Source organism: Paroedura picta, chromosome 1 (genome assembly GCF_049243985.1).
Source record: "Paroedura picta isolate Pp20150507F chromosome 1, Ppicta_v3.0, whole genome shotgun sequence".
Lineage (NCBI taxonomy): Eukaryota > Metazoa > Chordata > Lepidosauria > Squamata > Gekkonidae > Paroedura > Paroedura picta.
In genome coordinates this window covers 157,529,699-157,554,529 of record NC_135369.1, presented here as the reverse complement: position 1 = coordinate 157,554,529, position 24,831 = coordinate 157,529,699, and the positions used below count along the sequence as shown (strand labels likewise).

The 24,831-nt window shown below is 41.7% G+C and overlaps 1 protein-coding gene and 1 long non-coding RNA gene across 3 annotated transcripts in view; one reads left to right on the top strand and one right to left on the bottom strand.

The window, feature by feature from the left end:
- Positions 1-24,831, bottom strand: part of TPO (thyroid peroxidase) — a 105,763-nt gene that overhangs the window by 31,350 nt on the left and 49,582 nt on the right. Inside the window, exons 9-12 of the mRNA XM_077309852.1 lie at positions 14,026-14,284; positions 13,215-13,385; positions 11,368-11,605; positions 6,018-6,226 (exon numbers count right to left, since the gene is read on the bottom strand). Of these exons, the coding sequence (XP_077165967.1) occupies positions 6,018-6,226; positions 11,368-11,605; positions 13,215-13,385; positions 14,026-14,284 (877 nt within the window). The remainder of the gene's footprint in view (positions 1-6,017; positions 6,227-11,367; positions 11,606-13,214; positions 13,386-14,025; positions 14,285-24,831) is intronic.
- LOC143823487 (uncharacterized) overlaps positions 1-24,831 on the top strand; it is a 156,227-nt gene that overhangs the window by 99,307 nt on the left and 32,089 nt on the right. The window contains exons 2-3 of one of the 2 annotated variants that reach the window (XR_013226491.1): positions 2,045-2,125; positions 15,340-15,421. This is a non-coding gene — a long non-coding RNA (uncharacterized LOC143823487). The remainder of the gene's footprint in view (positions 1-2,044; positions 2,126-15,339; positions 15,422-24,831) is intronic. The other variant, XR_013226490.1, reaches the window with a different exon arrangement.

Below are 24,831 nucleotides of genomic sequence, written 5' to 3'. Positions count from 1 at the left end.
GTCACCTCTAGGCTGGACGTCTGCAACTCGCTCTATGCAGGCCTACCCTTATCCTTGATCTGGAAACTACAATTGGTGCAGAATGCTGCGGCCAGGATTCTCACTAAAAGGATCCCACATCCGGCCGTTACTCCAACAACTTGACTGGCTCCCAGTTGAATTCCGGATCAAGCTTAAGGTTCTGGTAATCACCTTTAAGGCCATACGCGGTTTGAGCCCAGTGTATTTGAGAGACTGCCTCCCTGCCTATACCCCCAAAAGAGCCACCTCCAACTGGCTGCAGATCCCTGGCCCCAGAGAAGCACGTTGGTCCTCAGCAAGGGCCAGAGCCTTCTCGGTCCTGGCCCCCACCTGGTGGAACGAGCTCCCTGAGGAGATCAGAGCCCGGCCCAAACTTCCACAGTTCCACAGGGCCTGCAAGAGAGAGCTCTTCCACCAGGCATTTGTTTGAGGCCAACCAACTTAGAACACCTGCTGAGCCCCAGACGCCCCCTCCATGACTGAAAGAACCAACCCCCCAATGTTACTGTTAATTGTTATTTATATATTATAAACGTGGTTTTGTAATCTTTTGATGCCTTATTTGAAAGTTGTTGATGTTACAGTCTGTATATCGTTCCATGTAAGTTATATAATGTTCAATGTAAACTTCATGGGAGCCTCAGCCAAGAGTGCATCAAGTGAGACAGAGAAGCTTTCTCGGCATGGCAGCACTCTCAAAGCCTAACTCTGGAGAGTTGACAGGAGACAAAGGCCAAGAACGTCCCTTGATGTTTCTTCTTAGCCCAGGAATTCAGAAGTTTACTGCCTCCAAATGGCAACTGTTTCAGAGTAATCAAACCTAGCTTTTCTAAAAATGCAGGATTTCATTATTTTCTGTGGCCACTAGTCATTGGTGGGCCTATCCTACCTGAATCTGTCTGATCCTCTTTGATAGCCACCACTAGGTCATGTGATCATGAAGTCCAGGATCTAGTACATGGCTGGGCCCCCTTATCTGAGGGACCGCTTATCTGCTTATGTCCCCCGCAGAGCCCTGTGCTCTGTGGTTATGAACTTGCTGGTTGTCCCAGGCCCCCGGGACATCCACCTGGCCCCAACCTGGTGGAATGCGCTCCCGGAAGAGCTAAGGTCCCTGATTAAACTTGCTAGGTTCCACAGGGCCTGGAAGACAGAGTTATTCCGCCAGCGTTTGGTTGAGGCCAGGGAGGTGACCAGAGATAGCATCTGTGGATTCCCCCCCATGTGTATGATCTGTCCCTGGGTGGACAGGATAGTTGGATCATTGATGCTGACCTGGCGGGAACAGTTAGTGGGTTGGAGAAAGTATGCCCCACTTGTCTTTTGAGTTCTATTTTTAGCCATTTTATATTTTATGGGGGGGGTTATGGGTTTTATGCTGTATTTTATTGGTTTTATGTTATAAACCACTCCGAGATGATCTGTCATAGAAATGTGAATATAAAATTTAAAAAAATAGCACAGAGTAAAGAACTATTTCCTTTTCTCTGTCTTGAGCATACTGTTCCCCAGCTTCAGTGAAGTGCACTATGGGAAAGGAGGAAAATGTATCTCCTGTCCACTTTCTCCACCCCACCACTGTGCGTTTCTTTACAGGGATCCTCGGTGTTAAAACTTCTCTCTTTCTGCAGCTGGGCTTGCAACAATGTGAAGACAAAGGGGAAGCACTACTGAACTCCATAGAAGCGCTTGATTCATTTTTAATCTACTGCTTTGTGTGTAAGAACCGGGCATACATCGCCTAAGCACACATGAAACAAAGGGGGAAAATTCTAAAACGAGTGGTCTTTTGAGAACGTTTCTTCTTCTTTATTAAGCATAGGCCCCCATTATATTTCTTTGTTTCTCTACAGCAGATAGATTGCAGCTTATTTACATTGTTTAATATGTTAACAGAAAATAGGGAGAATGAGTAACTGATTCATGCAATTGTAGCCATTCAATTTTTTTGCCGGATCATTAAACTTATGGTGGTGGGGGGGGGGGATTTATAATTTCATTTAACAGCTTTATTTCTTTGCAGAGCATTTAGGCAGATGGGATTCATGGGATACATGGGACGTGAACAAAAGAGATGGCTGCGAGGTCTCCCTCTCCTATTCAGGTATAGAATTATCAGAACTCTTTCTTTTCCAAGAAATGCTGATAAGCAAGCTTCATTCAGGACCAATGCCCCTTCATGTATACAGATTAATTCATCAGCCAGTGTAAGATTTTTTCTGGAAAGTGGAATTATTAAGAAGAGCTGTTTTTGTTTTAACTCATTTTTCACTACCCAAAATAGTCCCAAAGTGGCTTACTGTCATTTTCCCGTTCTTCTTCCCACAACAGACAAGCTGTGAGGTGGCAGGGCTGAGAGAGCTCTAACAGAACTGCTCTGCAAGAACAGCCCTATGAGAACTGTGGATAGCCCAAGGTCACCTAGGTGGCTGCCCGTGGAGGAATGGGGAATCAAACCTGGGTCTCCAGATTAAGGGCTGCCGCTCTTAATCATTACACTCAAGAATGGTATCTCTCCTAAAAGTTCATACTAAGGTTGCATTTTCATGTGCACATGCATGACAGGAAATTCTATTTGCAATGTTATACGGGGTTCTAAACCTCTGTAGCATATCACAAGGAATAGCATAATTTTGCTAATTCATGGTATGGGGAGGAATTTATCTTTGGTATTTGATCTGGAGCTGGGATTTAGTGTAGTTGGAAGACATCTGCTCTAATAGTTCTCAGAGGGTGAAGGTGATGACAGTTGAATCTCTTTCTCCATTCTCTCCAAGTTAGGGTCTTGATTAGGTCAGGAAACAGGGTGTTCTCAGAAGATTGTGCAATACTGTATATGCCGAGCTTCCTGAGTGGCCTATTAGAGTTGAGAGTTAGTTGGATTAAATTGTACACTTTCCCAGTTGAATGAAAGTAAATTTATACAGTTTAGATCTGTTGCACACAAAAGGTCGTATGGAAGCTGCTTAATATTGCTGCCTAAAACTGACCCCTTAGGTAAAAATAACTCTGCTAGATCATGTGCATTATTTATGACATGTGGGTTAAACAGCAACCCTCCTCATACCCAGTTGAGTGTTCTTGTGGGTAGCAACCTCTGTACATGTTCTAGAAATATCTCAGCATTATATCTGATCTCCATTTCCCTCCCTCCCTCCCATGATTTACACTTTTGCCATGTAGCCAGCCCCTAGGAAGGCCAAAGTGCAGGTATGCATCCTAGCGCCCGTTGTTTCCCTGGGTCCTACAGGGTTTGCCTCTAGTCTTTATATATAAATGCAAGAAGAAATGCTTTTAAAATGGTGGAATGCCTTTCCTGCCCTCAAGGGGTATCCATACAAATGCACTTGTTTTTTTCTTCTCAAGTTCACAAGGCAGAGACCTGGTATTGTATGTGGGGATCTAGGCTGAGACCTATTGATGCTTGCTCTAATTAAATTCTGCACGCTTTTTGATTCCACAGAAGTCACACACTGGTCTGCTAGGGGCATTAAGGCTTCCTGCAATACTTCCCTTTGATCTATGTTTTTCTAAAGAAAGAACAAGAATGAGCTGTGCTAGGAAGGCTTCCCAAGTTTTGTTATGCTTTAGTTTTGTTCAGGGAGACTTGGTACATTCTCTTGATTTATTAATGGATATAGGGATGAAATTACTAGTTTGTAGTGATGAGCGAGGGACCAGCTTGGCCCATAGTGCTACTGTGGTCTCATATCCAATCTTTCAACAATTGTGTGATAACTGTAAACTTGAAATGGAGGAAAAAGAATTATGGAAGGATATCTGAGCTGAGCAGTAGAAGAAACAGAGATTCTCACTTCTCTGATTTAAAGGATAACAACGGTTCTTTATGTTGGATTATGCAAGATATGCAGTGTGTAAAACTGAGCAGAATATAAAGGGTGTCCTGCAGGAGGCATTGGAGGCGATGTATATTTAGCATGGATAGGCTAGGAACTTCCTGATGATTTTCAAATTACCCCCTCCAGTGTTCTGATTGACTCAATAGGAGACTTCCTGCTTGTTTGAGCATACTTCCTCCCTGCTTGCTTCCAGAACAGTTGTTCAATAGAAGAATGATTGCAGACAACAGCTAGAACTATTAGTAAGATATCTCTCTTTCTATGCATAGTCATTTCTCTTAATTAATAAAACTATTTTATTTTTTAAGCAGCCTGGTGCTGTATTCTGTCTGCTTAGTCAAACTATGCCAACAGGGTTATGGGCCCAGCATGAGTATTCAGGCCACGAAATAATAGTTTTGAAATGAAAAGAAATAGAAGAAACACAAAAAGGCATTTTTATGCAACGGTCAGAATAGCTACCTATCATATAGGATCACAGAAGGCAACTTCCTAATTGGAAAGAGAAATTATGAGCCAAATCAGAGTCATTTTCCTCCAGCACACAGCCAGTGTAATAACTCCCATTCAGCTGTGACTAGCCAATCACAAGGCTCAGCGTTTGTTGCTCTAGTTCATACTGCCTAATGAGGGTTTTTAACTCCTCACTAACTGCTACTGTTGTTTCAGCATAGCCTCATTTTCTAAAAGCTGTCAATCACAAATATCTATACAGTTTTATTTTGCATTTAATCTCAAAATGAGTGTAATTTCCAATGAATTCCATTTTGGGGATTAATGGAATCTGAGGCTGAAACTTGATAAGACACTAAAAATGTGTGACCAGCTCTCACAGACATCTTTAATTTTCTTTAAAGGCAGCTATGTGTATATATGTGTTTTATTTGGATTGGGGAAGCAGAAGTATGACAGAGGAATGCTTAAACCTATTCCACTACAACAAATTATGCCCTTGGTATAATATTATATCTGGTAGAGGAATAGAGACAGACTAGCCGCAGCAAATAATAGTCAATTTTTGAAGGCAAGAGTCTGTCTGGGAAATGAAGGAAAGAGTAAGTGCCCCCCCACACATGCTGCAATCCAAATCCACAGTGCACATAGTAAAACACCCCCCCCAAGAACTTGTTAGCCTAATTGGCTAATAACTGGTCAAGTATAAGACCAGCCGAGAAATTCATGGAACAATGGGATGATGGTTTTAATTTTTTAAATTATGTATGGTTTCATTGAATCCGTATGTCAGTCTTAATATGTTGTACACTGCCCCAAATCTTATAGGGAGGGGCAGATGATGATGATGAGGATAATAATACCACTCTTATCATCTAATGCAGCGGTCCCCCACCCAGGTCCGTGGATCAGTCGGTACCAGGCCGCAGCTCCTTCTTGTCCTCCTCCCTGGCTGCTGCCTTGGGGGCTGCCCTGCCACTCTGCCGCCAGCTCACCTTTGGTGCTCTCCAGCGGCCGCCATGGCTGGGGCTCCCCCCTCGGCAAGGCACTGTGCAGCTGTTGCTGGCAGCGTCCCCCCGCGGGTGGTGGGAAGTCAGGGGCGCCAGCGGGAAAGCAAGTGGAACAGGCTCAGGCAGTGGTGGCGATGTCCCTCAGCAAAAGACTACCCTTCCCTAGGCCTCAGTAAAATTGTCAAGCATTAATAAAAAGTGATAAAAAGGTTGGGGACCACTGATCTAATGCATGTGTTGAATACAATGCAGAATCTCATTGATGTGGTTAAATTTACTAAGGCCCTATATGATTCTAAAGGTAGATTTTACTATATCTATCTGTTCCACAATGCAATCTTAAACATATCTTCTAAAGTCAATGAACTTATAAAGTCAATGGACTTTGCCTAGGATTACAGCATTATTATCATCAAGAATAAATGTTTGGTTATAAGATTATCTAATTTCATACCCATCTATGGGACTAAATGCCTTTATTTCTTGATTTTGGTTTGAGCAGTTATTGCAAAACACCTTGGGAAGTGCTGAGTATTAAAATTGCTCCTTTGGCTTTTTTAACACTCCTTTCATGTACTGCAGGTAATTTTTTTTAAAAAAAAGATCCCCCTTCAAATTTTCAGCATGTTTTTAAATTTCAAATGACTAAAGAAGTGTTTAATCTTTCTGTTACCTGGTTGAAGGGTCTCTTGCCAAGCTTCTAAATTAATGCTGGGTATATTTTCACAGCTCTGAAAATCATCAGGAAACTTTCCAAGCATGAAAGCATCAAGGGGTAATAAAGTGACATCTGTATTGTCGCAGATTAGTCTGGATAAAGAATATTTTCTAAGTTCACGCCTTTGAGGATTTGTAAAAACATTACTGTTTTCCCACCAAAAGCTGTAGAGAAACAATAAAAATAAAATTGTGAGATTTTAGAAGGCTGCTATCCGACATATGGTTTGATGTGCTGAAATTCACTGATTTTTAGGAGGCTTTATCAAGCATTAACAGGACTTTTCTGCAAACCATAAATTTAGCGTCATACTTACCCTCTGTAGAAACTATATTCCAGCTGCTCTGCATGATGTCGCCAACCTCCTGTGTCCGGCCAGCAAAGTGCTCGCTATATCCACCATTTTAAAGCGCCAGTTGGTGAATCCCAAAAAGTGGATTCACCAACCTAACAAGCACTATCCCCCAGCAGACAACCAGCAGGCCACCAGCCAAATAAATGTATGGAGGCGAATAAGCACTACCTCCACCTCCAATGTCTCACCCTCGCACCCGCCTCCCTTTCCTTTCTTACAGGGGACGGGTAGTGTTTTTTAAAAAATGGAGAACGGCCTGGAGGAATGAATAGATGGATAAGTGTGCAGGCGATGCCATAAATAAAAGCATTTTTTCCAAGGTTGTGACAAAAATCATGCCTCTCTAAAGTCCCCCCCCCAAATCAGGAACAAGATTAATGTTTAAAAGTATCTAAGGACTCATGGTTCCCTAAGGGGTGGCGTTCAAAAAGCACCACGCATCTATGCATAGGCATTTAAACAGGGAAGTATGGAGAAAGAGGATTGGCTGCCTGGCTTGATTGACAGGTGGAAGAGTGTTGCGTATAATGTACGTTGCTCTCTTCCACCATTTCCAGTAGCAGTTGTGGAGGGTGAGAAGCGTGAAAGGGTCGCAGACAAGAACGAGACAACAAGAAGGTGAGGAGTGGCTGGGAGGCATGATAATATATAGCACTTCGCCATTCAGCTGGCATAATGCTATTTTTACCGATGTGTGAAAATGCCCACAATGTGGGATTCTAGAAAAAAGTGTTGATTCAAAGCTGTCCAATAACTTTGCACACCTTTGCACAAAATAGTTGCGTTTCTACATGTGTTTTACATGTAATACTTCTGCAATCAATAGTTGTTAGACATGGGTACCTTCACAAAACCTGCCCCCCTCCAGTAGCCCTGTTTACATGTTACAGTGAATGCATTTACATCCTGTATATACCTGTGTATAATAAGTACAAGAGGAACAACTTGTAACAAATTACTAAAAACCTAAAATCCTTACCTTTACCAAAAGGCGTTACAGATGGCAGATTGAGGGACACAATACTGAACAGGTTAAATCCTTTAAATATTTAGGAATACTTTTACAGTCAACAAGATCATGGAGAGTCCAAGCCATGCATATGGCTGATAATGTCCACAGAATGACCTTAGCCATTCTGAGATTCTTCTTTTAAAAAGGAATAATGTATATCCTTGTAGCAATCAAGGTTTTCCAGGGAAAGTTGATTGCCCAACTAATGTAGGCCTCTCAGCTCTGTCTTTGCAAAGATCTTCACCTCTTGGAAGCAGAATCCAGGTTTTTGCGGTCAATATTTGTGGTCCCTCAATGAACACCAAATGTCCAGGTTGGAGGCAGGGGTGATCTCACTTGAGTCATGCATATGGGGCCAAATTATTGATTAAAATTAAACTGCAATTCCCCAGGTACTTACCCCTCTTATTCTTTGAGATAATCATTGCTCAAGTTGGTAGAGTACTGAATGCATGTAACATGAGAGTTACTCAAAGTATGCATAAATAAAAATAAATCAATTATGCATTGTACATGGATTGTACATTCCTTCATTGTATGGCCTTAGCATGGAAAAGGAATATGATTTTGTATCAGAAGATGATTCTGTTGTTGTACCATTATTTCCCCAAGTAGGGGTGTAATCTAATTTAATGTTCTGCTTGAAGGAATTGTTCTGGAAAAGAGGCTCTGTTGGGAGTGTTCAGTGCTCTTGACTCAGTAAGCATTCAAGGACTTTGTGATTTCACAACAATGGAGTTTAACACTTAGTAGGCAGTGCAATGAATATTGTCACATGTTCATGCCACAATCTGTTGGAGTATCCTAATTTTATATTCTGACCATGCCATATTGCTATTTTGTTTTATCATTGCCTGGGATGAATTATTTTCCAGTTTAGGATGGCTTCTGCTAGCTTAGCATGACCAGAGCTTCAGGGGCAGCTGTGTAATATAAGCAATGTTGTTTTAACTTTGCAACCCCAGGGGGGCTAGCAGTAACATTCCAATGTCTCCTCGGGGCCACTCTGGTTATTTCCCTGACCTTGAATAGTAGACAGTGTTGACTTCTTTGTGCTTAAGCATGCTACCTGGTTGTTTAGGGAGGCACCTGGGGTTTGGGACCAAGGGATGCTAAAAGAAGGGGGGGGGGGTTGAGGGCATCTTAAATCTGAGTACTTGCATGTAGCCCTCAGTTTTGCAAAGACTTTTCATTTGCCTGTTTGTTAACCCTTTCATAAAGAGATGGCTGCTACCAAGAGTTTGCTTATTGTAGGAGCTTGATTGGAATGTGACAGGATGTTGTCCTTGTACGTGAATATCTTCAAGGATTCCATAACATGTGCTAGGATGAGCAACAGTCCAGTAGCAGCTTAAAGACTAATATGATTTGTGTCAGAGTATGAACTTTCATACAGATTCATGAAAGCCCTGCCGCAAATGTTCTTAGTCTTTAAAGTGCTAGTGGACTCTTGCTCTTTTCTACTGCTAAGGACAGAATAACACAGCTACCCATCTTCATCTGATAGGACAAGACTGCTTTTGAATAACTTGAGCAAACAGTACACATAATAATAAAATAAGCTAATTTGGGGGCACTTATGGCTCAGTTGAAGAGAAAAATATTTAAGACCTGAACCTATTCTGCACACATTGGATCTTGCACTTTCAATGTGCTTTTGCAGCTGGATTTTCTTTTGTGGAATAGGATAATCTACTTCGAAAGTGTATTATCCAACATCTGAAGAATGGGCCTAGGCAAGCTTTCTCAACCAGGGTTTCATGAAACCCTGGGGTTTCTTCACAGTCCTGTAAGGGTTTCCTGAATGGGTGGGAGATAATTTTTATATATTTTAAAATTTGTTAAATATTTATCAGGTGATATGACCATATACGGTCATGTCAACCCACCCTCCCTTCCCCAAATAGACAATGGTGGGCCTGGCGAGGGTGGGAAGAGGATGGGTCTCAGGTGGACATGTATACAGTCATACTTTCCAACCTTATTCCGCATGATTGAACCACTTGTGAGATTTCTTGAAAGCTTAAAAATGTTTCAACGTTTTCTCAATGATTTAAAAAAACTGAGAAAGGCCGGCCGAGGGTGATGAGAAGTTATTGAAAATAACTTGCCAAAACAGAATTCCATCTGGATCATTCCTCACTAAGACCCATTATGCACGGGGGTTTTAGCGCACATTCGGGGTGGAATGGCGGGGACTAAAATCACGGATAACGCACGGAGCCGGCTGCAACCGGCTGCAGCTTCGGTGCATGCCGCCGAAAAAGCCGCGTCAGTGAAACGCGGAAGAAAGCGCAGCTTCCGGGTGAGCGGGGCGCAACCAGAAGCGGCGCCCGGATCGGCGCGTGCATAATCGGTTACTCTGGGTTTTGCCGCCGTCGCGCCCCGCCCCGTGCATAACCGGTATGCGTCGCGTCTTCCCCCTCCGCGTTTTCCACATGACCCGAAATCGCCATTTCGGCGGCCGTGCATAATGGGCCTAAGAGAAGTTTGTTATTGTTAGTTGGGAAATCATGTCCGATCTATCGCGCCCCCCTGGACAATGATCCTCCAGGCCTTCCTGTCCTCTACCATTCCCCGGAGTCCATTTAAGTTTGCACCGACTGCTTCAGTGACTCCATCCAGACACCTCATTCTCTGTCGTCCCCTTCTTCTTTTATTTATTTTATTTATTTATTTAGATTTTGCCCTCGATCGCTCCCAGCATTAGGCTCTTCTCCAGGGAGCCCTTCCTTCTCATGAGGTGGCCAAAGTATTTGAGTTTCATTTTCAGGATCTAGCTACTAAAGTGCAGTCGGGGCTGTTCTCCTCTAGCACTGACCGGTTTGTTCGCCTTGCAGTCCAAGGGACTCGCAAGAATCTTCTCCAGAACCAGAGTTCAAAAGCTTGAATTCGTTGACACTTGGCCTTCCTTATGAGCCAACTTTCACACCATTTCATAACTATCCCACTTACATACAGTGAATCTGAATGACGGCCCTGACAGACATTGCCAACTAATCAGCCAGAGGAAAGCAAAACTACCTTTTCTCCCTTCTTTTAACTTCTGGGTCAGTTGCTGGAATGTTTTGAATAAAAGACAGTATTAATTTAGTATAGTGTGAGGGTTTTTTGAGCAAAGGTCAGCAACAGTATTTTCACTTCCATGTGTATGCTTGAAGGGTTTAGTCTATGCATCTGTACCAGGGAGCCAGGTTGTTCAGTTCAAAGCCATCCATGACTGAAGCCTGTGGCACTAGAGATCACACAGTGCATGCATGTTTTTCCATCATAGATATTCCTAGAGGGTCTCTTGAGGCAGGCAGGGCCTATGGCTAATCTGCTTTGCCCGCAAAAGAGTCCCAGGTTCAATCCTCAGTATATTAAAAAACATCAGGTAGTAGGTGATGTGAAAGAGCTATACCCAAAATCTTGGGAAGCCGCTGCAAGTCAGAGTAGATAATACTGACCCTGTTAGATGAACCAAAACAGAGTCCAATAATACCTTTAAGACCAACAAAGATTTATTCAAAGCATGAGCTTTCGAGTACATGCACTCGAAAGCTCAAGCCTTGAATAAATCTTTGTTGGTCATAAAGGTGCTGTCTGACTCATTTTTTTTTTGCTACTTCAGACCAACACAGCTACCCACTTGAATCTTCTTAGATGAAGGGTCTGATGGCATAGTAGCTTCATCATATGGGTGGTGGAAAATCAGTATAATAGCTTGGCAGGATCAGTTGGAAGAACTGCATTCTCATTAATTTCCCTGCACGGTTTGGACTCCCCCAACTGGAGGATAAAATGCAGACTCAGTCTGCCCATCATATATGCCAGCACTAGGTACAAGAGTAAAAAGCCCAGGCTCTGCCAGCATCCACCTGGTTCCATCTTCTGATCCTGCCAGAATATTTGGAATCAAAGCATTGCTAACGAAGGAACAATGCCGATGTACTTACCGGTCACCATCTCTGAGTGCTTTCATTTGTTTTCCAATGATACAGGCAAACAATGGGCCTGTTCTGGCACCTGGTAAAATGTTTTCGACTATACCGCCTAGCCAGACGTCAATGTTGTTGGGGTTGCCATATAGCTCCATGATTTTTTTAACAACGGTCCTGTTCTCTATGGCTGTTGCCAGGTCAGCTTCTGTCCTTAGTCTTGGCAAGTCACAGAATTCTCGCCAGTCATTGTAACCTGTAAATATGGCATTCATAGTAAAATTCAAAGAGATTTCTACCAAAGGTCTTACAAAGCAAGCAGTGTTAAAATGCTGGGCCAAACCTGCTAGAGGAGATAACCTCAGATCATCTCCTTAATTCTGAACGTGTAATCCTGATGACTGTATTTAGCCGGGAGGAAAGAGTGCAGAGTTTTTCCATGACCGATATTTTATATTGAGACATGATATGGAAGATATATTTATTGCATTTACGGTACGTCCTTTCTCTCCTTCAAAGAGCTCAGAATAGTTCTCTGGCAATTCTTTAAAAAAATGTTTATTCAGCAGTTGTCAGGGTTGTTTCTCCAAGCAACTGATTGTCAGGGAACCTACCAAAAATGGTGTGGGCGGGGGGGGGGGGGGGGAGGCTGGCATTGCAGTAATGTTGTTGGCGATCTGGCAAAGTCATTTCCAGACATGACTGGTTTAAGGATTCACAGGGCCTATAGCCCCAGAGCCAGTTTAAAGATTTGCAGGGCCCGAGCAGAGTACAAATGTGATAGAAGCAGCTGGACCGGGACAGAGGGCCCCCTCACAGTGGAAAGGGGTGTCAGCCTAAGTGTCCTTAAAAAGGGGGAAAGGGGAAAGGAGAGAAGCTGTGGCCCTGATCCATGGCCGGATCTTGTGGCAGCCCTGGAAGCACAGGGCTTGTAGCATGTGCTACGTGGATAAACCAGCCCTGCTTCTGGTACACAACAGAAGTGACATTGCATCACCAGTGATGGGGGGGAATGTACGTAAGAATCTGGTTTTAACCAATGAGTTTTTGCCCAATACTGAATATTCTTTATCACCACTTATACAATATCATCAGTTGCTGTGTGGCATTGGAAATGGTAGCAATCACTGTCCAGGTGATCACAGCAGGGGAAAGGCTCCGGAGCAAGGAATTCCCATCTCTCTCTAGCAGGAGCCTCTGAGTCTTAGTACGAGCTATAGGTTTCAGTGCTACTTACTTCCAAGTAAGCATTTTCTGGATTGTACCCCTACCCCCAATACATTAGTTTGAGACTTGTGATTCTGGAAGGTACTTGCTTGGAAATGTCCCTCTGGCACTTATTGCTGCATAAGCATGCATAAGTCACCTGTCCAGGACGAGATTCATGTTGAGTGAACAAGGCATCCTGCATCTCAGGACCAACATCCAATTTAGAAAAGGCTTTGAGAAATAAAACTGGCCTGGACACAGGTTTATCCCAATTACTAATTTTCTTTTAAATCTATAATTTTGACTGCCAATTAATTAACTAACTTCAAATTCCAATACATCAATATGATTTATTATAGTTTATATTACCTAGGAAACCTACAGTAGGTTTTCATTGCAAAGAAATCCCTCCCACTGCAAACTACAACTCTAGGCAGCAGCCCAAAAGTCAGTCTTTAGAATCAGGGACCCTCAAAAAATAGAATGGGCTTTGAAGAGAGAGCTCTAGCTGAATATTATAGACATCACCCTTCTTTCTTGCACAAGCAGTTGTGACCTTCTGCGTGTACAATATAGGTTGGAATCAGCCTTCTTGTTTTGCATCCTAAGAAGTAATGAATGAGTTCACAGCATAGGAAATATAAAAGGCAATAGACCTGGGAGCGCATGATCACGTCCCCGTTGTAAATCTAGCGATGCTAGATCCAGCGAACCATTATTAGACAATACAAAGAGTTTCTTCGTTAGTTCTTCATTCAGCAGCTGATCCTGTACCTGGAGCTTTGCAGGAGTTGCCAGCATTCCCCTTAGCAAGGGATCCAAGCCACCTTAAAGACAAAGACACAGTCATAGCAGCCTATCTGAGAATTCACCAGATTGGAATTAATTCATTCAGTATTTTAATATAACCTTAACTTTCTCTGATTTATGTCCTAAAAGGTTTTCTTCAGCTTTGCGTGGACATCGTCATTATCACAAAGCTGTTGAAGCAGTCTATTAAATAGTGTAATTTAAAACAACAGATATTAGGTGCAATGTTTTCTATATAAAAACATACCTCTGTGTTCTCAGGAGTGGCTTGATCTATTGTGTTTCTTTTTGGGTATATTTGACATTCCCCCTAATTCTAGTGTTAAAACAATTTAAACAGAAGGATCGTGAAAACTTTAACAGGACATAAGCTTCTCAGTCTGTAGATTTACTGCCTTTCCCACAAAACTTGCAAGTTATTTTACAAGCCAAGTTTACTCGAACAGGCATCATACATTGAGCATTAATGTGTAGGTAGTTGGTATCTTTTTTGAAAAGCAGGAGCGGAGGAAATGCCCCCCGCCACCCTTGTTGTACATCAGTTGCTTAACCGCCTGGATGTATTTGAAATTAACATTTTCCTGATCTTACAGGAATTCAGTTCGTAGTAACTTTGCAATAATGTAAAAAGATATAATCAAACTACCAAAAAAGTACCTTCTTTAATGAGTCTCCAGGGTGAGAAAAAAACTTCATGCAAATGAAGGTTGGGAAGATTTGGGTCATACTCATACTGTGCGTTGAGTCTCTTTATTACTGGATGAATTGCAGCATGAGCAAACCGAAAAGCTGCTGTAGAGAAGACATTGGCCACACTGGGATTTACTGTGTGATTGTAACCTTTATAGGCACCAATGTATTGATTAAAAGCATCTGGACCAATAACTTTGGGAACGTAGTCTCTTACGGTAATGATCTGGGGGAAAAAAAAGAAAACCCTAATATTTTCCAGATAGGATATATGGCATAGTAATACATTATATCAAGGGGGTACAGTGCAATCCTATATAGAGTTAGCCCAGTCTAAGCCAATTAAAATTAATACTGGACTAAGCATTCAAATAATGGAAATGCTCATTTGTTATTAAGATTACGCTGTTTCTTTTTGCCTGTATTCCTCAGACAGGAGCATCTACTAACAACAGGACACATTAGGTTGGATTCAGACTAATGTCTTTGTAGACACAAGGACTTTCACAGAGCATAGAACTTTGGAAGTTTGGAATCTCTTGAATTTCTGTTCCTGGGGGAGGATTTTGAAGAGGGGGGACTGCTGAAGGAGACAGAAAGCAGGAAAGTCTCTCAGTGTGGAAGGAAATTCTTGTGGCAACAGAAACACTGGTCAGCATCTATTACATTTTCAAAATATTGTGTGCAAATTTGTGATCTGTGTTATTGAGTACTTTCTTGGTGAGGACTCTACACTGGTTTGGGGGTACTGATGAAATGGGTTTGTGCAGGAGCTCATACACACCATTCTGCTTCCCACCAACAATCAGATTTCTGAGAATGTTGTTGACATTAGAAATTAAGGCAAATTTCCACAACCACTAATTAAAGTGACAATTTATGTTATTAGCATCAATATGTATGGTTCTCAACATGATCAAAATTTGTGGCTACTTAAACCTAAATACTGGAACCACGAACAGATGTGACAGATCTTTCTATAAACCTGAAACCTGCCCCCAAGGTTGCAGAAGAATATGAAGACGTTAAATATATATATGAAATCTTACACAGACAGAGAGATAATATCTTTTGTGTCTCTTTGTGCACATATAGAAATCAGATTTGCTTCAAATTATTTACAATCCTAATGGTATAAAAAGAATATCAAGGATCTACCATTAAGCTCCAAGAATGCAGTCCTAAACATGGGATTTTCTTCAGCAAACATGCTTTGAAAAGTGTTGAAATTCATTGGAACTTGGGGATTTTTTTTTAACTGTCCATTTTCTTTTGCCCTAGGAAACAAATCTGGAAACAGCTTAATTTCATCAATAGCACCCTCCTACAAGCAACAGCAATATAGTTTCTTCTCACCTTCAAGGTTAGTTGAGCTCACTTTTTCAGGAAGAGTGGGAGGGAGAGCGACAGCCAGCTTCGACTGGGCATTGAGCAGTCTCATAATGCTCATTCTTAGTCTTGTGTGACAACAATATTGTTATGGCCTATGCTATTCCCTTGTGTCAAACAGAGAAACAGCTTTCTCTTTTCAAATGTTAATAACCTGCTTGTTGAAACTGAACAAAGAGTGTTTCTTTAATAGATGCCCATGGTTCAAGCTAGTCATTCCCTGAAGTTCACTGTGGAAAATTCCGAGCCTATCTGCAGGCTCGGAACTAAAGATAACACTTGGGGCCAATTAAACATGATAAGCAATGATATCAAAATTATAAGCTATGAAGCATTCTTGACAGGGCTGCAGGAGAGCTGGTACTTTTCATGATGCTGAGTGAAATTACATTCCGCTAAGCATCTGGTAAAGGGGCAGGACATCTTTTTTCTCCGGGTTGTTGGCCACCCTAGTTGGGAACTTGTCTGTCTACGCAACCTACATATTTGTAAAGAAATACAACAGACATGCCACATGTCTCCATAGTATTTTCTACTCACCAGACAACTGGACCATGAAAGCTGCTGCAGAATTTCTTACCATAGCAAAATTTTAGTGGGAATCAATACATTGTTAAATGTTCTCCATGTATCTAAGCATTCAGAAACCTCGGGAAAATACGATAGGACTTTGCCTTTTTATAAAGGACAAAGCACAGGAGAGTTATGATGTTGCAGGAGCCCTTATTCCAAACAAAGGATTTCTTCTGTTTAGAACTGTATGAGGCAGACCTTTTTGGAAGCAAGCACAATCTTTGAATGCACCAAAGCGACTGTTCCTACATCTTGCTCCCCATGTTCCAGCTTGGGGTAGAGGTTAAGAGAGGCAAGCTGGGCTTGATTCCCTGCTCTTCCACATGCAGCCAGCTGGGTGACCTTGGGTTAGTCACAGCTCTGTTAGAGCTGTTTTCAGAGACCTGTCAGAGTAGGGTTGTGTGGTGCTGGCTGCTACAGGTGGGGACAGGTGCTTCAGCAGCCGAATCGTATAACCCTATGTCAGAGCTTTCTCAACCCACTTACCTCACAGAGTGTCTGTTGTGGGGAGAGGATGGGAAGACAATTGTAAACCGCTTTGGGATGCCATCAGATTGTGAAAAGTATGATATAAAATCTACTCTTCTTCTTCCTCCTCCCTAATAGTTCACCTTTTGCAAGTTCATAGCTTTACATCCTGCTCTCTTATCTCCTCACTTACATGGGTCAAACTGGCTCCAAACGGTTTCCAGAGGTGCCCCCCTTTAATCTCTGTTGGGTGTCATATTCCAAAGGCTATTGTGGTATACGGATTAGAGTGTCTGATTTGGGTGTAGATTTGAGTCCAGTAGCATCTAAGAGACCAACAAGATTTTGGAGGTCCATTTCGCTTCCTCTGGTCTGTTCCTATAAAATGCTTGGAAGTGGTGGTGGGAGGGAGGTAAAGTGAAACAGATGGATTAAATGGCTCGCAAGCATTTACACCTATCAGCAGATGGGTGCATCCAATCCTCAGGATTAAATGGTTGGTAGCCAATTCGTAGATACACTTTGTATCCCCCTCACACACTTCCAAGTGGGAGGAAGTGAAACCAACCAGTGAAATGTCTCACAGCCATTTCAGTCTAAGGGTGGGGTTAGTGCACCCATCTGCTGCTAGACTCAAATGGTTGCAAGCCATTTTATTGATCCATTTTACAAAATGAATGGATTAAATGGGTCACAGCCATTTAAACCTAATAGCTGGTGAGCTGACCTGCCCTGCCTTGCTCAGCTGTTAGGCTTAAATGGCCCAAACAGCCAACTGAAGCTGAACAAAAGTCTGGTAACTGTTCAGGGAAGGCTTCTTCCACAAACATCAGTTGGGGGGCTTTAAACCATCTCAAGGCTGTCTAAGAAGGCCATGAGCTTCCCCTCACTGGTGGTCTTTAAGCAGTGGTTGGGAAGATACTTTAGTCTAATCTTGCATTGAGCAAGGGTTGGACTAGATGGCCTGTATGGCCCTTTCCAACTCTATGATTTTATAAAGTTCATGCCAATTTGGGCTTGTGAACTGGTTGGTGCCCAACCCTATTTGAGGGTATACACTTTAGAAACTCAAAGCTCCCTCTGTCAGATACAGGTACAGATAGAAATGCTGAGTGAAAGCTCCTGCAGGGCCCCTGAGCCCTTATATCCCATTCAAAAGGTAGGAAAGGTGTTACAAGAAAGGGAGTCAGAATGGAAAAGAGCAGCAAATAGGGGCATTCTTATGGTACTAAGCATTTTTATCCTCCTAAGCATTTCTTTCCTGCTTTAATCAAGCTGATTACATTTTGCATTGCACCTTTGCATCCTAATACCCCTCTCACTTTCTGACTGGGATATAAGCACTCATGGATCTCTATTCCCTGTTTCTCTATCCTGTACCTTATGAAGTAAGTTTTAACTCCTGGAACCTTATTCTGCAACAATCTCGCTTATCTCAAAGATGCTCCTGGACTCAAATCTAGCTCTTCAACTGTAGGCCAACATGGCTACCCTCCTGTAAGTGATTAGAGCAGAGGTGGCCAAACTGTGGCTCTTCAGATGTGCATGGACTTCAATTACCATAAGCCCCTGCTGCATGTTGGCAGGGCCTTACAGTAATTGTAGTCCATGGACATCTGGAGAGCCACAGTTTGGCTACCAGTGGATTAGGATTTGGGAAATCCAGGTTTGAATGCCCACTCGGATATGAATGCTTGCTGAGTGACCTTGGGTCAGTCACACACTCAGTCTAATTGAGGTCATAGGATAACATAAATTGTGAAGATTAAGGTGTGTGTGTGGGAGGGGGAGAGGATAACTATATAAGCAACTTTGGATCTTCATTGAGGAGAAAAGTAAATAGAAATTTGGGATCTTAATTAACATTAATATTCTATGTCAAATCCCTGATTCCAGCCAGGTGATTTGAAAGACAAAATCAATTTAACCTAAAGACAGCCCTGGCCCATAACACTGTTGTATAAATTGCTGGGTGTGGGTGGCATCTCTTATTCTTGATTCTATTATTAGGCCCATGCCTTTGATAGGAAGTGTTTTTCCAGTGTATAAAATAAGCCAGATTTTAAGATATCTTGCTCACAGAATCCATTTGATAGACCCATTTATACCTATCTACAACCAATTCATGGTCTTCTAAAATCATACCGTTTGTTATAGAAATGCTGATAAGTGTTCCTTAGCAAATGCCTTTATAATGTAATAGGCTTATTGAAGCGTATAGAAGAAGCTTATAACTAATACTGATCAAAAGAAAGGAAATGATATATTGCAACGAATAAAATGAAAACTGCATTGCAGATTTAAGATTACATTGGACTTAATAAAGTATAATGGGATGAATATGAAGTATAGGGAGCTAATAAAATACATGATAGGTTTGATATAATATGCAATAAACTGAACAGACAAATACTCTATACACTTTGATATAGTGCATATTGAAAATTCTGGCAGGGATGAAATAGTTTCATCAGATAATGTGTTTCATTATATGGGGAGAGGGGTAACCCAAAAAGGCAAGTTCCTGCAAACTACAAAAGGTACGGTCTTCTCCAACCTGCTGGTAGAGGCCAGCTTGGATTCCCTGGCTTATTGCTTTTGGCTTTCAGTGATGCTCTTTGTAAATTAACCATGCTCACAGTAAAGCACCTATCTGAAATATGATAGATTATTACAAAACTGAACATTTGATTTTAAGGCTCAGTTTTCGTACATGGCGCCTGCCAAATCATTAAGATTTGCTGGAAGTAAGATGCTATTTGAGCTCATTTTGCAGAGAGCAATCAAACACCTTGGCTCAGGTGACTGCTACCATTCACCTTGGCTTGTATGACTCTTTTATTTTTGATGGATTCCCAGATATTCAGAGTGCCATAGCTCAAACTTTTGATACTTAGCTTGTCCAGGTATTTGCACAAACCTTCCCCAGGATTACAGATATATACTAATATTGTTTTGGAGAAAAATGGATGCTATCCCCGGAATGCCCCAGTGGAAAATGATGCATAAATATTTGCATTTTAAAAGTATTTATTATTATTATTATTATTATTATTATTATTATTATTATTATTATTATTATTATTATTATTATTATTATTATTATTATTATATGAATTTCTAGCCCACCACTCCCAATAGCTCATGGAGGGTTACAATCATATATAAAAGCCCCAATAAAATACCCCAATAAAATTCCCCTAAAACAAGGACTATTCCATAATTACAAAACAATTCACAAAATGCCCTAAAGCGATGGACTATATATAACTAAACTCGCCCACTATCCACCATGGGGCGCAAGGGGTCATTGACCATTAACCTGCCTAAGAGTGACCCCAGGGGGGTTCCAGCTTTTCCCTAGCGCATTGGCCTCAACCACCTGGTGGAAGAGCTCCGTCTTACAGGCCCTGCGGAAAGCCGAAAGCTCCTGCAGGGCCCGTAGCTCTTCTGGGAACTCATTCCACCAGGTAGGAGCCAGGACCGAGAAGGCCCTGGACCTAGTCGAGGCCAGACACGCTTCCTGGGGGCCGGGTATGACCAACAAATTCGAACCCGCAGAGCGTAAAACCCTGCATAGGGCAAGAGGCAGTCCCTCAAGTATGTGGATCCCAGACCTTAAAGGCTAATGTGTGTGTGTGTGTGTGTGTGTATATGTATATATATATATGCCGTTTTAATCCTACATCAGTATTTTTCTTAAGACATTTGCTATAATATTGCTGCTGACAGTTTTTTTTTTAAAATATGGTGCAGGTCCTTTAACTATTATTTTAACTATTATTTTAGTTACAAATGTACAGTGGAATAATTCTTTATCAGTCAATAGGTTGGATCCAACCAGCTTTTCCACTGGTAGAATGTGGGCTGTGGTAAGGAGGAGAATTTGGCAGGCTTGAGCAAAAAAAAAGGCTGGCTGGATCCAGCTTCATAACTCCCAGGTGGGTTTAAACCAGGGGTAGTCAAACTGCGGCCCTCCAGATGTCCATGGACTACAATTCCCAGGAGCCCCTGCCAGCAAATGCTGGCAGGGGGCTCCTGGGAATTGTTGTCCATGGACATCTGGAGGGCCGCAGTTTGACTACCCCTGGTTTAAAGCATAACAGGATTGCCAAGGGAAAGGGGAACTAGATGCACAACCCATATGTCCTCAGATCCAAGGAATTAAGCATAAAATTTGTTGTCCTATCATGCTTGGTCTGAATGTGGATGATGTAAAAGAGACCTAGAGTGAATAGTTTGAGGTGGCCTGTGACGGCTCTTGGCAGCCCTCATCCCCAGCAAAACACTGCCTCACAACTTGGAATAAGCCAGCAAAATACCTGACATTTGGGGGACTGAAATGATGGATATACTAGAATGATCCTGTTAAATCAGGAACCAGTATTTTAACGAAGTTCCCAAGGTACGTTTTAGTGCAGAACTATCCACACTGGACACAATTTAAGACTCTGCCTTAATACCAAAAAGGAAACAAAAGTTTTCATTCTTATTCAGCTTGGCTTTGTTGCAAGCCATGGCCTGCATTGTGCCTTGGAGACAATCCCTCCTGTTAAAGAAACAACAAACCACCCTCACCTTTGCAGTACAGCTCTGACCTGAATTGAGCAGCTCCAGCTCAAAAGAAAGCAAACAAGATCACATGGAACAGAAACTGAATGCCTACCAACTGTACCACCCTTCATTGTGACCCATCAGCACAAAGTGTCTTGGTCAAACCGAGAAAGCAAACTGAGGATTGCAAAATAGAAACCCTACAGATATCAGTTTTTCACATAAAACTCACATAAAACTAATATAAAAACAAATTACTATACAGCCAATTTTTGAGAGTTAGGAGAATTTGCACTAGTATTGAAGATTACCAATGGGAGGCAAGAACTCTAAAACAAAATCTTGCCACCAGGATCATAAAAACAGCATTTTGATATTGCACAAATATAAGTAGACATGATGGGGACATATAAAATTGTGCATAACCCTGTATTGGATGCACAGGTTTTTCAGACTTTTCCTGTGTCTATTTTCATTGCAGCATAAAATAAAAATCTGTAAAAAGTTTTTCCTGCTTAGCATGTCAGTTGGGTCTGTGCATAAGAACACTTGACAGTTTGGTGTAGTGGTTAAGAGTGCGGGTTTGATTCTGCACTCCCCCACATGCAGCCAGCTGGGTGACCTTGGGCTTGCCACAGTGCTGATAGAGCTGTTCTGACTGAGCAGTAATATCAGGGCTCTCTCAGCCTCACCCACCCCACAGGATGTCTGTTGTAGAGAGAGGGAAGGCAACTGTAAGCCACTTTTGGACTCCTTTGGGTAGAGAAAAGCGGCATATAAGAACCATATCTTCTTCAGTAATATCAGCGCTCTCTCAGCTTCACTGACCTCACAGGGTGTCTGTTGTGGGAAAAGGGAAGGGAAGGCGAATGTAACCCGCCTTGAGACTCCTTCGGATGGAGAAAAGCGGCATATAAGAACCAACTCTTCTTCTTTTTCTTCTTGACAGGTCTCAGGGCCATCACTTTGACAGAAAAGAATATACTCTGAACCACTTCACAACTTGCAGTTCAGAAGTGGTTGTAATGTGCTATAAGATGTTCTTGAAATAAGATGTATGTAGAGAACACGTATAACAGAACATCAGAGCAACATACTTTGCAGAATAGTTGGGTGACCTTTGGTACAACATTTTATGAAAAACAACACGGCCCTACTGATTTCAATTTTGAGGGGTTATATGAATCTAACAATTATAATGATAAAGTTCTATTAAAACAAGAAACAGTGGGTCTTAAGGTTACAGACTTTGGACCCTCATGAGTTAAACTCTGATCTGGGACTTCTGACTTTGCTCAATTAATTGGTGAGTATAGAAAAAATACTGTCTTTATATACTGTCAAATAATTCATTTGCTGTGGATAGTTCCAACACCAGGTCCATGTTCTGGTCAGTATTTTATTTCCTGTATATGCTAAAATTTTATGGTTATTTTTATGGTTATTTCATGTCCAATGGATGATTTATTTAACTTACATGGTATGTGGACAAATATGTATGCATTTTTGTAATCAATTTAGATCATTTCTTTTAAGTATTATTGTTAATAATTTTATTTATTTATTCAATTTCTATAACTGCCCCTCAGGGCAGTTTACAACAAATACAATATATTATAATCATGATATTTTTACTATGAGGTCATTCTGTTATGTGTATTTTATATATTCTTCCCAACAAAGCCAACACAGCAAAACTCATTGGGACTCTGTAAAATACATCTATAACTTATCACCTGCATTTTTTTCCTTTTTATTATGTGATGTATTGATGGGTGCAGTGCACTTGCAGCTTTTCTGTGATCCAGAACTTAAGTTCCTTATGCATATGTCCCAAAGTCATGTAGTGCTTCACTAGTGGATGTGGCAATCTTTGCTGTCTGGTGCAGCTTCAGAAAGCCTTACTTATGTCAGGATTTTCCAGTCTTTGACTTGAAGCAAAAGATAGGTTTATTCTAGAGCAAGAAAACTCATTCTTTGGACTGAACGCAGCACCAAGGATTGCACAGAAAAGAGGTACCCTGCTCCTCCCAGAGCGAAGGCAGCTTGAGCTGTGTAGGACAGACCTATTGGGAGCCCCAGTTTGTCAGGATGGAGACAAAGAGGAGAGGTAGATCCACTCACCAACCCCACGACAGCTAGGCCCAAAGGGCTATCAACTGGAATCTTGTCCGGGCCCTAGCACTCCTCTTGGATCAGGGTCTCCTCACTCACGTCTTCCATGCAGGAAACTTTCACCCCCATTGGGGCACCTGTCTCGGGTGTGGGGAAAGCATTCCCCCGCTGCCCAGTGTCTGAGATAGGATTTGGAACTCTCACTATACCAACAATCTCTGCCTGCCCTCCCTCACAGGGATCGCCATCCTCAAGTGGAGGGCTCAACTCCAGAACTGGAAGGGCCACCTCCCTCATCTTCCTTGCAGAGAACTTCTGCCCCCATTGGGGCACCTATATCGGGGGGTGGGGAAACTATCCCCTGGCTTCCCAGTCTCTGATAAAACTTTATTATTGTTGTTGTACTTATTATTATTACTATTATTATTATAAATTTAATTTCTTACTTTCCACTTTTGGCAAGCTGGCTTGTGGCAGGTTATAGCATAAAAACCCCACAACAATGTCCCATTAAATCCTTCATTAAAAAATATGGAAAATAGCCTTTTGTACTGTGTCCAGCCCCTGTCAAGTTATCATCTGAAGCTTGATTTAGTCTAGATTCCATTTATTTGTCTTTTTGGCAGTCTACAGTTTTCATAAAACTCTTCCTGTCTCTTGTGTAGGCTCTTGTGCGGAGTACAGGTTGTACATCAAAACAACTGGATGTTGTGGCACACCCAATTCTTTTAGAATCAATCAAAGTTATTCATAATCCACCCAGTTGAATGTTTGCTGTAATCTATGAAACACAAGCTGATTTTCTTCTGAAATTCTCTTTGTATGCTCCAACAACCAACATAACTTTTCAATATCATCTCTAGTACCTCATCCTTTTCTGACTCCAGATTGAGCATCTGGCATGTCTCGTCTTATATATAGTAACAATCTTTTTTTATAAGATTTTGAGCATCTCTTTACTTGTGTTGGAAATTAATGCCGTGGTAAAATAGTTGCTGCAGTCTTTTCTGGCTCCTTTTTTGAATTGGAATGTAAATTGAGTGTTTCCAGTCTGTGGGCCATTATTTTGTTTTACATCTTTGCTGGCACAACTTTATTAAGATTTTCATGGACTTTATTTCTCTTGCTTGGAATAATTCTAGTGATGTCCCATCTACTTCTGGTAATTTGTTTCTCCCAATTTCTCTCAGTGAAGCTTTCACTTCATTTTCTAAAACTGTAAGATTTTTTTACAAAAGATTTTTCTTGGAATAAATCTAGTATTCCCCATCATGTTTGTATAGTTCTTCATTGCATTGTTCCTGTCTTTTCTTTATTTTGGCCTGATCAGTTAATTTTATTATTTATTTTTTATTATTTCGATTTATTTCCCGCCACTCCCAAATGGCTCGTGGCAGGTCACAGTGTCTTAAAACCCCATTAAAACTCCCATTAAAAGACTTTAAAATGTCACAACATGGCGGCACAATAATAAGATCCCCTTCCTATCCCCCTTCCTAAAAAAGGGTGGGTGGAGGAGAGGGAGGTCAACGATGTTCAAGAAGAAGCCCGGGGGAGAGCATTCGATGTACCCCAGCAGCCCCAGCCTCAACCATAGACCAGCCTCAACCAATGTATTTCCATCTTGATCTTTCAGCATGCCCAACCATGCTTTAAAATGCCCTTTAATCTCTT